Raw genomic sequence first — 16,762 nt, 5'->3', positions numbered from 1 at the left:
CATCTTTAGTATAAATCCCTGTGGAACCCTCGGAAAGACCTAACTCAGAAAAGACTGTTTTAGAAATCTGAAATACTCAGACAATATCAGAGCTAGGTTTTAAATGTTTTGGTAAAGGAAGACCTCTTCTTTCCTATGTTGCTCTTCCTTCTCTTGACCCCAGGCTCCAGGCTCAACCCTGGAGGACCAGTGGCTTCCTAGTGAGTGGAAGAAGAAGAATCAAGAGAGAGAAATGGTGCAAAGCCAACCACATTCTTTTCCATCACAAATTTCTCAGCCTGAGGAAGACTCAAGCTGAGGGAAGGAAAACGTTTTCAAAAAGAATTTGAGATTGTATTGGATTGGACTGGAATTTTTCATATGTGAAAGCAATCAGAAAAGTCATGTCATCTGCCTAGGGTTTCATCTAGAACCTGAGAAAAATCATTTGATAGCATGAGTTTAAATGAGAATTGGTTAGAAACCCTAAATTTCTCTCTTGCACCTGCAGAGTCTAGTTCATTCAATAAACTGATTATAATACTAAGGATAATTGTACATTATTAATGATACATTAATAGTGATGGTGATTAATGGCTAACATTTGTCAAGGGTTTACAGCCTGCTAGGTACTCTTCTGAGCACTTTATCTGTTTTAACCCCTCAGCTGGAGATACATATGGAACTGATTCCTCACTATCTGAGATAGTTCAGAAAACTGAACCATAAGATTTTTGGAGTCTCACTGGAAGATAGAAATTACACCTACTGGACAATCATTATCATCTTATAGTAAGCACATTTATCAAGCACTTCACATGCATTATTTTATTTAATAATTTAACAGTGCTTTGAAATAAAAGCACTGTTCATTTTATGGATGAGTAAGTTGAGGTTTAGAGGAATGAAGTCAGTTTACATAATGGTGAGTATAGGCTAGGAATCTAGGGCTGTTGGGCCTCAGTGTCTTATTAAAGGATATGGCTTTTTGTCCATATTCTACATGGGAAGAAAGGACCAATGCTCACCTTTTTTCTCTTCTTGAAAACAAGGGCATTAGTTATAAAGAACAAGAAAATGTCTTGATGAAATCCCAATAGTTCATTTTTTCCCTTGCTTCCCTTGCCTTTTGCGTTGTTCCTAGGAAGATGTTGCTGCGGCAGAGGTCAAAGAGGTTGCTGCCCGTGTTCTCCTCAAGGATTTTGATGGATTCCTTTCGCACATTGAGGTCCTTCATCCATTTTGAGTCTATTTTTGTGTGTGGTGTAAGGAAATGGTCCAATTTCATTTTTCTGCATGTGGCTGTCCAATTTTCCCAGCACCATTTATTGAAGAGGCTGTCTTTTTTCCATTGGACATTCTTTCCTGCTTTGTCGAAGATTAGTTGACCATAGAGTTGAGGGTCTATTTCTGGGCTCTCTATTCTGTTCCATTGATCTATGTGTCTGTTTTTGTGCCAGTACCATGCTGTCTTGATGATGACAGCTTTGTAATAGAGCTTGAAGTCCGGAATTGTGATGCCACCAACGTTGGCTTTCTTTTTCAATATCCCTTTGGCTATTCGAGGTCTTTTCTGGTTCCATATAAATTTTAGCATTATTTGTTCCATTTCTTTGAAAAAGATGGATGGTACTTTGATAGGAATTGCATTAAATTTGTAGATTGCTTTAGGTAGCATAGACATTTTCACAATATTTATTCTTCCAATCCAGGAGCATGGAACATTTTTCCATTTCTTTGTGTCTTCCTCAATTTCTTTCATGAGTACTTTATAGTTTTCTGAGTATAGATTCTGTGTCTCTTTGGTTAGGTTTATTCCTAGGTATCTTATGTTTTTGGATGCAATTGTAAATGGGATTGACTCCTTAATATCTATTTCTTCTGTCTTGCTGTTGGTGTAGAGAAATGCAACTGATTTCTGTGCATTGATTTTATATCCTGACACTTTACTGAATTCCTGTATAAGTTCTAGCAGTTTTGGAGTGGAGTCTTTTGGGTTTTCCACATATAGTATCATATCATCTGCGAAGAGTGATAATTTGGCTTCTTCTTTGCCAATTTGGATGCCTTTAATTTCCTTTTGTTGTCTGATTGCTGAGGCTAGGACCTCTAGTACTATGTTGAATAGCAGTGGTGATAATGGGATTTCATCAAGATCAAAAGCTTTTGCACAGCAAAGGAAACAGTTAACAGAATATAAGACAACTGACAGAATGGGAGAAGATATTTGCAAAGGACATATCAGATAAAGGACTAGTGTCCAGAATCTATAAAGAACTTAGCAAACTCAACACCCAAAGAACAAATAATCCAATCAAGAAATGGGCAGAGGACATGAATAGACATTTCTGCAAAGAAAACATCCAGATGGCCAACAGACACATGAAAAAGTGCTCCATATCACTCAGCATCAGGGAAATACAAATCAAACCACAATGAGATATCACCTCACACCAGTTAGAATGGCTAAAATCAACAAGTCAGGAAATGACAGATGCTGGCGAGGATGCGGAGAAAGGGGAACCCTCCTACACTGTTGGTGGGAATGCAAGTTGGTGCAGCCACTCTGGAAAACAGCATGGAGGTTCCTCAAAATGTTGAAAATAGAACTGCCCTATGACCCAGCAATTGCACTATTGGGTATTTACCCTAAAGATACAAATGTAGTGATCCAAAGGGGCACATGCACCCGAATGTTTATAGCAGCAATGTCCACAATAGCCAAACTATGGAAAGAACCTAGATGTCCATCAACAGATGAATGGATCAAGAAGATGTGGTATATATACACAATGGAATACTATGCAGCCATCAAAAGAAATGAAATCTTGCCATTTGCGACAACATGGATGGAACTAGAGTGTATCATGCTTAGCGAAATAAGTCAAGCAGAGAAAGACAACTATCATATGATCTCCCTGATATGAGGAAGTGGTGATGCAACATGGGGGCTTAAGTGGGTAGGAGAAGAATAAATGAAAGAAGATGGGATTGGGAGGGAGACAAACCATAAGTGACTCTTAATCTCACAAAACAAACTGAGGGTTGCTGGGGGGAGGGGGTTTGGGAGAAGGGGGTGGGATTATGGACATTGGGGAGGGTATGTGCTTTGGTGAGTGCTGTGAAGTGTGTAAACCTGGTAATTCACAGACCTGTACCCCTGGGGATAAAAGTATATGTTTATAAAAAATAAAAAATTAAAAAAAAAAAAAGAAAATAAAATGTCTTGCTCAAGCAAAACTTTTAACTTTAAATTGGTAAATCTGAACCTTGCAAAAACACCTTGGGTACTAGTTAATAATTAAATTAGTTTCTTCTCTTGCCCCAGACTCTTAACATTAGTATGGAGAAAAGTGTGTACAGAAAATGGATCAAATTGACAGTTGATCTGTATTACTGTAAATACAGAAAAATCAAAAACAAAGGGCAACTCTTCATTCTGACTGCCTTGAGTACTCCTGATCCTTCCAAATCTTCTTCCTCTCCCCTTGATTTCATTGTTGTTCTTAAAATGAATTCCAAAACCCAAGAGAGGGATAAGACTCTTACCAAGAAGAAAAGGAAGAAGCTAGGCTGTTATGGTTCAGTGTATTTTGAACTCTTGAAATTTGGGGCCTATTTATACTTCAAGACAAACAGAGATCATGTTAACAATAGCAGATGTTGTAAGGGAGGAATAGAGTTTTTTATAGGCAGATCTATGTGGGGTCAGAAGCAATAGGTTCTTCCTGTGGAGGAAGTCGGATGGGCAGCTGCAGTTTGGCTAAAAAAGCCTAGTTATTGTATTACAGTCCAGGCTGAGAGCACAGTGCAGTGCCCATCTCTGTTGGTTGGATGCTTGTGCAAATTTGCTACTCCTCACACAATTTTCTGCTTGTCCCAGGCATTACTTCCAAAACTGAGTAGGTGGCTCAAATGCAAGGAAAACATCTAAGCATTTTGAAGGAGCTAGGAGATGCCTCGTATTTGCAAATATGATTGGAAGCATTTATCTTTCCTTCCCCACCACATCTTCTAAATATTAGCATTTAATAAAATACACATTTCTTTCATTTATTTTGAACTCCCTCCAAAGCCAGCAAATACCAGAACCTCAAATGTTATGATAGGATAGGTTCTTTATTGGTTTGTTTTCTTTTCATTCTTTCTGTTTTTACTGTGTGATTCTTTTTCATTATAAATCCTTATGTTTCCAACTCAAGGAGCCTGACTAATCAGAAGGGCTTCCAGCAGAGGTAGACAAATATTCTCAGTGCTGTCCTGAGACCCTACAGATGCAGATAGCTCTGCTATTCACAGGAAATGAAGAAGTCAGGTCCATCAGAGACAGGGGATTTCCTCTTCAGATAAAGTATGTTAGCTGTTGCATATTACTGATATAAAACTCAGGAGTAGAGACAAGATGCTCTCAGATGGTGGGGGAAATGGCCCCTTCTTATCCAGGATGCCCCTGAAAACAAAGCCTGAGACATAGGTTATTTATTTGGGAGGTAATTCCAGGAAACAAATGTGGGGGACAGGAGTAGTGAAATGAAGGAGGGAATGCAACTCAAGATGGAGCTTATGGGAGATATTTGATCTTGTGAGGCCTTCTGAGAACTTATGAAATGTATCTCAATACTAACCATGGGCAAAGACAGAACACACAAGACACAGGTTCATGTCTCTGATTGGTCAAAAGTAGCTCCAACTCAAACATGTTCTGTTTGCACACGTATGATTGCAAAATGGTGCATCATGAAGTAGCATCAGAGAAATCTGGAGTCAGAAGGCAAGTAGATCTCTCTTTGGATTTCTTGTACTTAGAACTGAGAGCTGTGTCAGTAGCTGGAGAAAAACTTAATACCATGGAGATTTGAAGTGGCATATGGAGTTATCCAACATAAGCCCTCCTCAAAAAATGGTAATTATAGGGTTGTGGTTCAGAACTAACTCAGAAAGATACGAATTGAGGCCCCATCTGGATTATTGGATTATTTCCCAGCTATGTATCTGGGGCAAGTCATTTGCTCCCAGCTCCAGTTTTCTCATTTATTAATTAATGGCATTTATATGGTTGTTGAGATGAGTAAATAAGTCACATAAGTTTCATGCCTAGTACATTGTATATACTCAATAAATTCTATCATGATATTTAATAGTATTAATATTAAACATATATTTGATGAATTTGGTCTACAGCTCAAATCAATGGTGGCAAAGCTCTATTTAAAGAAGTGAAAGGAAATTTTCTTTTTAAGATTTTGTATATTTATTTGAGAGAGATAATGTGAGATAGAGAGAGATCACGAGCAGGGGAAAGGGGTTGAGAGAGAAGCAGGCTTCCCATTGAGCAGGGAGCCCCATTCTGTACTCGATCCCAGCACCCCTGGGGATCATGACCTAAGCCAAAGGCAGATGCTTAACCAACTGAGCCATCCAGGTGCCCCACAGAGAAGTGAAAAGGAAGTTTTGAAGAGATGTAGGATTCATACCTTTCAATGGATCGCTATGATTCCTATACACATGAAGTACATTATAGACTGCTATTCTTTAAGATGACTCTCAAGCATGAAGATCCAGCTACTCCAAATCATTAAAAAAAGGAGTACAATATAAAAAAAAGATATTTTGTTATTAGGTATGTTTAATTATATTTAAATTTATGGGAAGAAAATTTAAATAGGCCTGTCACTGACCCCAAAAGAGACTTATGTGCTGCAGAAATATTTGCTACCTTTGTCCTCCATGAAATAAGGGTGTTGAACTAGACCATTCTTAAAATTAATTTCAATTCTTAAATTCTGATTCCAGAATAACTTATTTTATCATTCCTGAATATTGATTAGTCAGAATATCTTGTTCTACAGTCATGTCCCTCTCCCAAAGTGACTTACCTATATATGGCATGGATGAAAAAAGACCTTCTGGTAAACATAGTCATTAAATGTAATTATACTGAGTGCTCCAAATTCAAGGTGCATTGATATCCCTGTGTTGTCATTTCCAATATAGAATGTGTTTTCACACAATGATTATGTTAGGGGAAAAAAAAAAGTCAGATTTCTGGGTCAAAACAAAAGCCTCTTTTAATCATGATGTTCTGCAAGCTCAGTATTTTACTAATAGTTTTACTGGATTTTGAATACTGTGTTATAAGGATTCTTTTCCCCACAGGAAGAGTTCTGCCAATTGATACAAAGGTCACTGTGGTTTCTGCTCCAATGGTCTTAGGAAGCCTCTTTCCCAGGGAGTAGGACCTTTTTCCAGGTACCCTAATTTACTCCAAAGTGGGACATTTTTGAGAGGGAAAGAGGGAACTACTAATAATTTTTCTGTGATGACAAGTATAAATCATCATTGTCGAAAGAACACAAGGATGTATGGTTGTCCTAGTCATATGCCCCTCAAAGTGCATGGCCTGTTTGTAGACACAGTAATATGGAAGCTGTCATTTATATTCATTTTTCATTGTAGTTATTCATCAATGTTTCCTGGGGATCTACTGCATAGATCTACTATATCTGGGGATATCTACTATACCTGGGGTATCTACTATATCTGGGGATAGTGTGATAAACAACATGGTTACCTGACTTTGCAGAACTTGGAGGCTAGTATGAGATGGAGACATTAAATAATTGCAGTAATGTATGAGTGTGATAACCGAGGAAGTCTAGGGTGTCAAGGGAGTACCTAGTAGGGGGTCTTCAGCTAATAATTTAAGGCAGGGCTTAGCAAATTTTTCTGTAAAGGGTCTAGCAAATATGGTAGGTTTTCACTATTTTAGGCCTTAAGGGTCATATATCCTCTCTCTCCTCCTCCTCCCTATCTTCCTTTTCCTCCTCTTTTTCTCATTTTAAAATCCTTTAGAAGTTTTAAAACCATTCTTAGCTTGAGGCCTGTAACCAAACAAGCCATAAGCTAATTTTGCCCATGGGCCATAGTTTGTTAGTGCCTTATCTAGGAGATAAGGAAAGCTTTTTGGAGCAAGTGGCATGCAAGCTGAGGTTTGGAATATGAATGAATGAGCCAGCCAGATAGAGCATTGTAGGAAGAAGTGGAGGAATCACTTGTGTAAAGTGCAGAGACCAGAGACTGTATCATATCTTTAAAGAATCAAAAGAAGACCAACCTGGCTGAGATGTGAGAGATGACACTGAGATGTAAGAGATCTGTTCCTAGAATGTTTTATAATCCATGTTAAGGATTTTAGGCTAGATCCTAATGGTCTAGACAGGTTCACAAAGGATTTTACATGAAGGGGTATCATGATCGGATCTGCATGGGGGCAAGAGAGGTAGCAAGGAGTCCAGTATGGTGGCAGAAGTCCAGAGGAGAGAGGCAGCAAAGACTGGAATGATGATATGAGAAATATATGGGTTCAGTGCAGTTTGTGTGGTGAAATTGGCTGGATCTGTTGTTTGATTGAATGTAGGGGATGAGGAAGCGAAATGAGGCAAGGATGACTTCCCGGGTCTTCCTTAAACTAGTTTTCTTCCTTAAACAAGTTGGTGGCTTATGGCAACATTGACTGAAAATGAACCCTAGAAGTGGAACAGTTTTGGAAAATAACATTGTAGTTTTAGGCATGCTAAGTATGAGGTATATGCTAGATATCCAAGAGGTGATACCCAATAAGGAGTTAGATGTACAGCTTTCTTGTTCACAGGAGAGGTCAGAGAGAAGATCATCTTATAGATGGGAACTAAGACCACAGGACTGAATGAAATTGCATATTTTGAATAAGAAAAGCCTCTCAAAGTTGAAGGAATGGTTAGACAAGGAAGATCTCACAAAGTATACAAGAAAGAATACACAGATATGTAGGAGGAAAATTGGAATATTGTAGAGAACTAAATTCAAGGAATGAAAGCATTTCACAATGGATGGCATGGTTCTAGTAAATGCTACAGCTAGGGAAAACACAATCAGGTTGGAGAAGAAATTACTGGACCTAGTAACATAGACTTCATTGTTGATCTTGATACAAGCAGTTTCAGAGAAATGGCGGGGTTGGAAGTTAGACAGCCTCGGGTCGAGGAGTGAGTGAGAGTACATGGACATGGTGAAAGTAAAACCTATTATCGAGAAGCATAACAAGTTAAAAGGTTGGAGGAAAAAAAGGAAACAAGATGGTAGCTAAACCTGGATGTGAGAATGGGGACAGGATTTGCTAAAATAGGGGAGGTCTTGAACATGTTTTAATGTGCATGAGAAAAAGTTAATAGAAATAAAGTAAGGCTAGAGGAGCAAGCTTATTTGAGAAACCAGGAGGATGTAGGATTCAGAGCACAGGTGGAAGAATACAAGATTGCCAGTGGGGCCAACCAGCTTGTGCTCTGGCCACTAAAACATTCTTCCTGGCATAGGGCTGAATCATACTGGAGTTCTTTGTTCATATTTTCAAATTGTACCCTTTGGGCTAGAGGTAGCCTTATACAGAAATAGGAGCATCACAAAAGAGGCAATAGAAAGCAGAAAAGATGCATGAAGATGCTTGTCAATTGTTTTTCAGACAGAATTGACAGTTCAATATTCTTCCTTATTGTGAATCCCGATCTTTTTAACTGAGAGACTGCCCCCACTTTCAGTGTCAAAAACTTAGAAGACTGTCATAATAGTAATCATTTATTAATTATCTATTGATACTGGAAAAATACATGTTGACATAAAGGTACTATATATTCAGCAAATCTTTTAATCACCATACAGCTATGTAAATTTTTTAAGAAGTTGGTAATCTATGTGTCAAATATCACTTTTCCAGTCTATACAGTGCTTGGTTAGCATATGAATCCTCAGATTCTCTGCAATAATTTTGATAATAATAATTTAACTTACAGTAACTTAGTTATAGCTCAGACCCACAAGCCAAGGTCCTGGGCTCAACTATTGCTTTTAGTAAAGGTAATCTCACATGTAAAAGATAATAGTACTTCCTTGACTTTCAAAGAATGAAAGTGAAATTCATTTTTATTTCAGAAGAGAATCAGTTTCATATTTTCCTAGGCATTTCATATAAGAGTTTGGCCGAGGATAGGACTATAGAGAAAAGGCATGAATGGACAGTTTAACATGGGACAGAGTTTAGGGACCGAAGAGGAGTGTCATGATTGAATAGCTGGAAGGTGGTTTCTGGTGTTTAAATGAGCTTTCTTCCACCTATTCCACTTGTTCCTCTTCCTCTACACGTTCCTCCTCTTCTTCCTTCTTCTTTCTCTTTTACCAGCAATGCTACATATTTATTACCAATATAGGTCAATCCTGGAGTGAGATGGGAATTATAGATGGTTAATGAAGTTGTCCTTCATAGGGATGAGAAAGGATAATCAATTGCAGATAGAGAGGAAGGTCCTTCTTGGGGCTGCGGTGCCTCTTATGTAAGGGAAAAGTGTTTTTTCCAGTTGCTCATGTGCACATAGGGACATTTATACATTAGGCATAAATAATTGTGAATGACCTTTCTTCAATGTATAAGAAAATAAAACAAGAATCTATGATCCATAGATGGAGAACTCAGGATGGGATAACAGACACAATAGATACAAATATAAGTGAGTTGTTTCAATTGTTGAAGAAATATCAAGAAAGGGGTATGTAGAGGATGAAAAATTCTGTCCACTTAGTTTCATTGGCTAGGGTCCAGCAAATTAAACCAACATAAGACCGATTAATGAGAGAAAAACAAACAGAAGTCTACTAACATGTAAATCACCCATATACATGGAGAACTTGGTGACGAGTAACTCAAAAGAGTGGTTAGAACTTGAGCTTATATAGCATGTTAGCAAAGAAAACGAATTGTGTGGAAAAGTAACAAGACAAATAAAGGGACTTTGAGCCTCTAGGGGTTGTAAATTGTGGGAAGGTAAATACGTAGAGAATTTAATAGTAGACAAGGGTTACATAGCAAAGTTTATTATGTAGATTCCTCTGGTATCATCTCTGGGCTGATAGGGGCCTATAGTCTTGGGTGAACTTCAGTCCTTCCTGGGAAGGAGAGGAGAGGATTCATCTTTAAAGATTTATCTCTTATCTTTAGGCAAAGAGGGGGTATGCAGAGAGCTTTTCTTGTTTCTGCTACTTCTTAATTGCCTTCAGTTCAGTATAAACAACATGCCAAAGTGGCATTTTGGGGGGAGGCATATCCTGCTACCTTTCAAAAGTCTGCTGGTAACCACTGTCAGACTTAGATCCCCTCCCCCCATCCTTAATTCACTTCTGTGGTTCTAATGAGGGAAAATTGCAGTTGATTCCTATAAGTTTGACCCTGGGGCATTTAACATTTTTAAGCACCATCTGTATCTCCTAAGAGACTTCATTTTGATCTAAATTAGTATTAAGTTAATTAAGTTGAATTTTTATTCTTAGAGATTGATAATCTATGTATGATGCATCCCTGTATGTAGGGCATGGAGGATAATTTCAGCTCAAAAGTATCTGTGATTTATGTGTTCTCTGCCCGTTACAGAACATATGTAATTTTCTAGCATTACTAGTGACTGAATTTGGGGCCAACTCAGGCAAAACTGTGAGGTAGGCAAAGATTTTCTTTGGCATTTGACTTCTTACTTCCTCTTTCTACTTTAGGCATCTATCCTGGCCTCATTTCTAGTTGTTACTTCGGTATTTGCACTTTAATAGAAAGTTGCTGGGGAAGGGAAAGCCTTCAAGGCCCTACTAGATAATTCTTTCCCCATAGGATTTTAGTTGGAAATGGCATCCTGCAGGAGAGGCGTTCTCTGGAGAAGGGCAGCCAGGAGTTTGTGCTGTGGGCAGTGCGGGCCTGTCGCATGGGGTCCTGAGCATTTGCTCTGAGATGGGTCTTTTCTTGTGTCTTCAAACTATTCTTGAGGTCCCTTGATCTTGCATCCCCCTGTGGCTACTGCTGTGTTTTTCCTCATCTCTTCATAGTTGATGTCTTCAGAGAGAAGTCTGCCCTCATTGACTTCTTATTTCTCACTCCTTCTCTGCCTGCTCATTGTTGCTTCTTCCCCCATTACTTCATGGAAATTGCACCAAGGAACATCAGCAATTATAAATTGACTGGATGTTTTCTTCTGATATATGATCTCTGCTGAATTTAACTCTGAGTCTTCTTCCTGATTCTTAAAATCCTATCCTCCTTTGGTTTCTTGGCAGGGCGATGTGCACCCCTGGTTCTGCAACCTCTCAGTTCTAGAGGAACTAGTGGACCAGGGGTTGGGGGTGGGGATGGGGAAACATAGTATCTAGCAGCGTTCCCTGTTTCTTGATATGGACAATTGAATTTTCTCAAATCTTCTATCAAGTACTATGCAAACAACTATTCAAGCCCCCTTTTGACTTGATTGCTGGTCTGGACCCTGACAAAATAGAAAATTTGGAGTCACCACTGCCCAGGCATTGCCTCCTCTGCATATTCTCCATCTCTTCAGTCTTCTTCAACCCATACTTCCAATGTTAGCGATCACTAATGTTTCATCAATAACGACCTTCCTTTCCTCTTTCTTCCATCCTGACCTGACCAATGCCTTAGCTTTTGACTGCAAGGTCCCAAATTTCTACTTCTATTCTAGGCTCACCTCCCTTCCAGATCTGAATCTCCAACAACCTATCACATTATCTCCATTCGACCTACTTTAGAATGCCTTATCTTCTGCCCTCCACCCCATATCCAGTCTCCCCAATTAGTAGTCATTCTTGGCCAACTTGCCTTCTGAATGGCTTTCTGCAGACAGTCCCAAAGAGTTGCTAAATCTATTTCCTTAATAGATGTTCATTTCATTCTCTTCCATTTTCTCACGACTGCCTTGGTGTGAGCCTTTATCTGAGCAAGAGCAGTAAGAACTGTTCTCCCTTTTATTACTTTAAACCTCTATAATTCTAGCGTTTGCACAAGGAGGAAGTGCTTTTTCTAAAAGACAAATCTGATCTGTAAACATTGGTATAAACCTGCTGACCGGGCTCCCTTTATTTTGCAGAATAAACTCTTGGTTCATTAACATAACATCTGATGCACTTTGTGACTTAACCACCACCTTCACAAGACTCTGGCTTCCTCTTCAGGTACCACATCCTTTCACAGTACAACCTTTGGACAGTATGTTCTTTTGGATCATTCTTAGTTTCATGACTGTGTTTTATCTACCGATCTAGAAAATAGACTCTATGCTAAAAGGAATTGTGGAGTGAACTCCCTTTCTATAGGTGTGGATTGACTGAAGTGCATGTCAGGGAATGATAAGGAAGGGCAGAGCATGTATCATTTCTCATCTGTTTACTATTGCCTCTCATCAACAGCCTGACTAGCCTCACTCTGGGGTACAAATAACTTCAGCGATGTCCCAGGCATTCTCCAAACCAGGACCATCAGAACAGAGATGTGAATAGCCTCCATTCCTCAGAAACAACAGTACATCTTAATCTAGACCCTTCTCTTTATGTTTATTGTTGGATAAACTTTCCAGGATTTAAAACAAAGCTGGACCTTTTGGGGTAGTTCAAGGATGTGCTGATGCTGTCATTTGACTGATAGCTGAAGAGGAAAAGGTTATGAAATTCCCTATACTTCATCAACCAGACCTGTTACCACATGTCAGTAGTTCACTGTCCTCCCCAGGAGAGAGGACACAGTAGACTTTGGTTTCCTTCTGACTTGATAAAATAAGTATGTGGCTTTGCTGGTTTATTGTGTGTTGTATGCTACATTGGTTTGAAAGATAAAAAATAATAATAATATTAAAACTATCTCCCTTCTTTCTTCTGGCTTGGATTTATATTGAATAACCTAGATTTTTGTTCGTTTGTTCTTATCTTCATTTTAATTTTTGAGACTTCTCGGGGAACATTCTCCATTAATCAGAACCCTTAAATAATCAGAATCTTAATTGTCGGGATTAAAAAAAAACATTGTGATAGGTGTAGTAAAAACATTATTACACACACAAAAAATGCTTCTTGACTCTGTCCTCATTGTCTCTTCTAATTCAGGAAAATTACCTGGAATGCCCACCTCTGTGATGTTAGACAATGAAAATGGGTCAAAATGGTTATTCAGAAGCGACACTGTGATTCCTATTCCACTAAATATGCTGCAGGCTCAATGTCCTTATTACTAAGATTGCAAGGAGAGAAATATGCATTTTTAGAAAAACTTCCAATAATATTTTCATAAGCCCTCCATCTGTGTTTATGTAACACTTTATACAAATGTTTATGTAACACTATATACCTACTTTTACTGCAGCACTACATTATATGCCATTATAGTACTTTGTCTATTTGTCTGTCTCCCCTTGAATTTTAGTGCTTTGAAGTTAGGGAGGCATTTCTCTTTGTGTCCTCATTAGCTAGCACAAATTCCATGAGAATCATAGTAAATATTTAATTGATACCTATTTAAGCAAAGGCAGATCCTAGGAAAAGACAAACAAACAAACAAAAAAAACTTTTGATAAGTCTGAGTCCCAGAGAAAATTTGCTACATTTGAATTCTCTATTCTTTTTTGGGGTTGTGGAAGATAAACTATATAGCCATTACTTGCTAATTACATTATCTGAGATATGGAAATCTGACACAAGTTTTGAATCTCATCAAGAAAAGATGGTGGGGGGGGCACCTGGGTGGCTCAGTGGGTTAGAGCCTCTGCCTTCAGCTCAGGTCATGATCCCAGAGTCCTGGGATTGAGCCCCATATTGGGCTCTTTGCTCTGCAGGGAGCCTGCTTCATCTTCTCTCTCTCTCTGCCTGCCTCTCTGCCTACTTGTGATTTCTGTCCATCCAAAAAAAAAAAAAAAAAAAGATGGTGGAAATTTGTTTTCTTTCTTATTATGTAAATATACACATATACTATTCTCAATTTTGTCTCTGTCTGCAACATCTAAAGTACTTACAGGAAAGGTTATCTGACCTCTGTTCTCTAAAATACTTTATAAGTTTAAAAAACAATTAGTCTCTAAAAGTTTCCCTCATGTAACCTTCTAACACTAGCATGGACATTGGAATCTTGAATTCTGCTTCTCATCTACATTTCTGTCTGACCCTTCTTTTGTATCCTATTTGACTTAGCATAGGGCTGAATGCATAATGGGTACTTAGTAAAAAGTGGTTAATTAATTTATTTCTCTAGTTGCTCAGTTTTAGGAAAACAATTTGCCTTATCCTATTAGAATTTAAATTAATGGAATCCTAAAAATGAAATGTAAACACAGATATTTATAATGAGGATTAGTTTAAATGACCGGGCTGGACGATGAGGGATATGCTCAGAAATAAACGCTGGGATCTTCAGAGAGACTTAACTTTCTGGCAAACATAAGAAGTTGGTGAAACCTGTGAAGGGCTACAAGTGATAACTCAGATAGCCCAAGAGATTCCTCTGAATTAAGACATCAGGCCAAATGGGCGGGTTTTTGCTTAATTCTAATTTAATCATTTCAAATGCAACATTACCAGTGATATCAACCACACAAATATGTTTAAAGATCTCAAAATCAGGTAACTACATAGCAAAAGAATTGCATCGGGTAAAATAAAACCCAGAGTAAATGCCTTGGTTAGTTCAGGTTAGCATTTAAGTGAAACTTCTCTTTTTTCCCTTTTGGTTCCAGGGAAGTCCTTGCTAATTTTCACTCGTTAAAAGAGGGTATTTTCCACTGCCTGGATAAGGCGGATTGTATTGTAAATCCTGCCTAAATTTAGTTTGAATAAACCAGTCAAGAATTTAACCTCTGTTTGACAAACTAATTGGCTGGGGGTTTAAAACCATCAGTTATGTAATAAAACTGTATGCAATCAATTAGGGTGAACTGATTATGTTCAGGCGGCTTCATTTCTGAAGAATCTTGTTAGCGAGAGAGCTCTCTGAGTTCCTTGCCTAACCCTTAGGAAGCAAGTCAGCCTTCTGTATAAGCATGAGGTTTTCAATTCCCCGCCAATTTCACAGGGCTTTCAGGTAATGGGCTGCATTTTACCGAAGGGAGCAATGTTAAGTGCATTCGAAAGACTGGTTCTGGCATATTATCCTTTCCTTAGTGAATCACAAATGCGCTATTAATGTCTGGCTCCCTCTCTGGATGCCCCAGTAGAGGGGCTGGGTGCAGGTAATTAGGAGTCTGAGGTAGGGGCAAATGCAGTCCCTCATGGGCTGGTTGTCCTCTGACACCAGAAAGTTACAGATCTGATTTGGAGCCAGCAATCCAGAGGAGTTAGAAAATAAGAACCCTGGTGTGATCCTTTATAATGAGCTGGACACTGGGAATCTGGACAAGAGAAAGAATGTTCAGGGAAAGAAGTGGAGGGAAAGGAGATAGAGTATGGTGACTCTTTTCAGTGGAAGGGAGAATTAAGTTTTAGCTGTTGATGACATTAAAATGTTCTCTCCAGGGGCACCTGGGTGGTTCAGTTGTTTGTGTATCCACCTCTTAGTTTTGGCTCAGGTAGTACTCTTAGCATCGTGGGATCGAGCCCCACATTGGGCTCTGCGCTCAACACAGAGTCTGCTTGTTCCCTCTCCCATCCGCTTTCTCTAAAATAAATTAATAAATAAAATCTTTTTTTAAAAATGTGATCTCCATTTATCAAGAGTTTTTTTTTTTTTTTAAGATTTTATTTATTTATTTGTCAGAGAGAGAGTGAGCATAGGCAGACAGAGTGGCAGAGGGAAAAGCAGGCTTCCTGCGGAGCAAGGAGCCCAATGCGGGACTCGATTCCGGGACGCTGGGATCATGACCCGAGCTGAAGGCAGCCGCTTAACCAACTGAGCCACCCAGGCGTCCCTATCAAAAGAGTTTTGATATTTTAAACTACCCTTCATAATTTTCATTCTGTTTGCATTCTAGAACTGCTTTTTCCAGAATCTTGCAATTGGAGGTTTTTTTTGTTGTTGTTTGTTTTTTTTAATGGACACTTGAAGGTTTTTGTTTGGTTATCACAATTTGTGTTATATTTTAATTTCTAAATATGCACTAATTTCTCAGAATACTATGTAATTTCATTGTTTGAATGAAGGCACAGCTTCCTATGAGTAAGTATCTAATACTTATCAAACCAAGACCAAGTTCTCTTAAAACACCTTCAGCTAATATTTCCTATGTAGATCTTTAGGTTGATTACTCATGCAGTTAGTTATAATTATGTGTGTGTGTGTGTGTGTGTGTGTGTGTGTGTGTATTCTATACTACTCAGATAATAGCTCTTATATATATATTATATATATATATATAATATATATATATTCTGTCCTCATGAGGTGTATATATATACCTCATGAGAACAGAAGCCAAGTCTGTCCTATCTATGACTACTCCTCAGAAAATAGCTCTTACCAAATATTTGTCGCACTAATAATGTGGTTCTGGTCTTTACAGCAGCTTCAACAGTACAGAGGCCATCTTTATAGTTATGATAAACACAAAAAGAATAAAATAAGTAGTTCAGGAGAATTAAAGCTCTCCTGACAAATTACATAGTACGATTTTAGAAGATCTTATAGTTGGAATGCAACATTGTGTTATGGTTTCCAATGTTTGATATCAAAGTACTTCTACTTCTACTAGGAAATAATACTATTTCCTAACTGGAGAGCTAGTTGCTTTATAGTAAACATATACTATCTTATAGCAGTTGATAAAGTTATTTTTTAATAAAGTCATTCTAGCATTCTTAGATGGAAACCATCAACCTAGAGTTCCAAGTGTTGGAAAGGATTTGGAGCCAATGGAACTCACATACACTGCTGGTAGGAGCAAAACTATGGAGATACTCTGGAAAACAGATTGGCAGTTTTTTATGAAGTCATACATTTACTTAACGTATTCCC

General features: G+C 38.3%; 1 protein-coding gene across 18 annotated transcripts in view; it reads left to right on the top strand.

Annotated features, from left to right (window-relative positions):
• Positions 1-16,762, top strand: part of PKHD1 (PKHD1 ciliary IPT domain containing fibrocystin/polyductin) — a 485,802-nt gene that overhangs the window by 367,768 nt on the left and 101,272 nt on the right. Inside the window, exon 63 of one of the 18 annotated variants that reach the window (XM_082729346.1) lies at positions 12,244-12,811. The exons of 15 other annotated variants lie outside the window; for them this stretch is intronic. In XM_082729346.1, coding sequence (XP_082585472.1) covers positions 12,244-12,248 — 5 coding nt within the window. In that variant the 3' untranslated portion in view covers positions 12,249-12,811. Of the gene's footprint in view, positions 1-163; positions 443-11,924; positions 12,020-12,243; positions 12,812-16,762 lie in introns of those variants that run through there. 2 more of the 18 variants (XM_082729347.1, XM_082729344.1) reach the window with 2 other exon arrangements.

The sequence above is a fragment of the Mustela nivalis genome (assembly GCF_964662115.1).
Source record: "Mustela nivalis genome assembly, chromosome: 5".
Classification (NCBI taxonomy): Eukaryota; Metazoa; Chordata; class Mammalia; order Carnivora; family Mustelidae; genus Mustela; species Mustela nivalis.
This window is presented reverse-complemented; position numbering and strand designations above follow the sequence as displayed.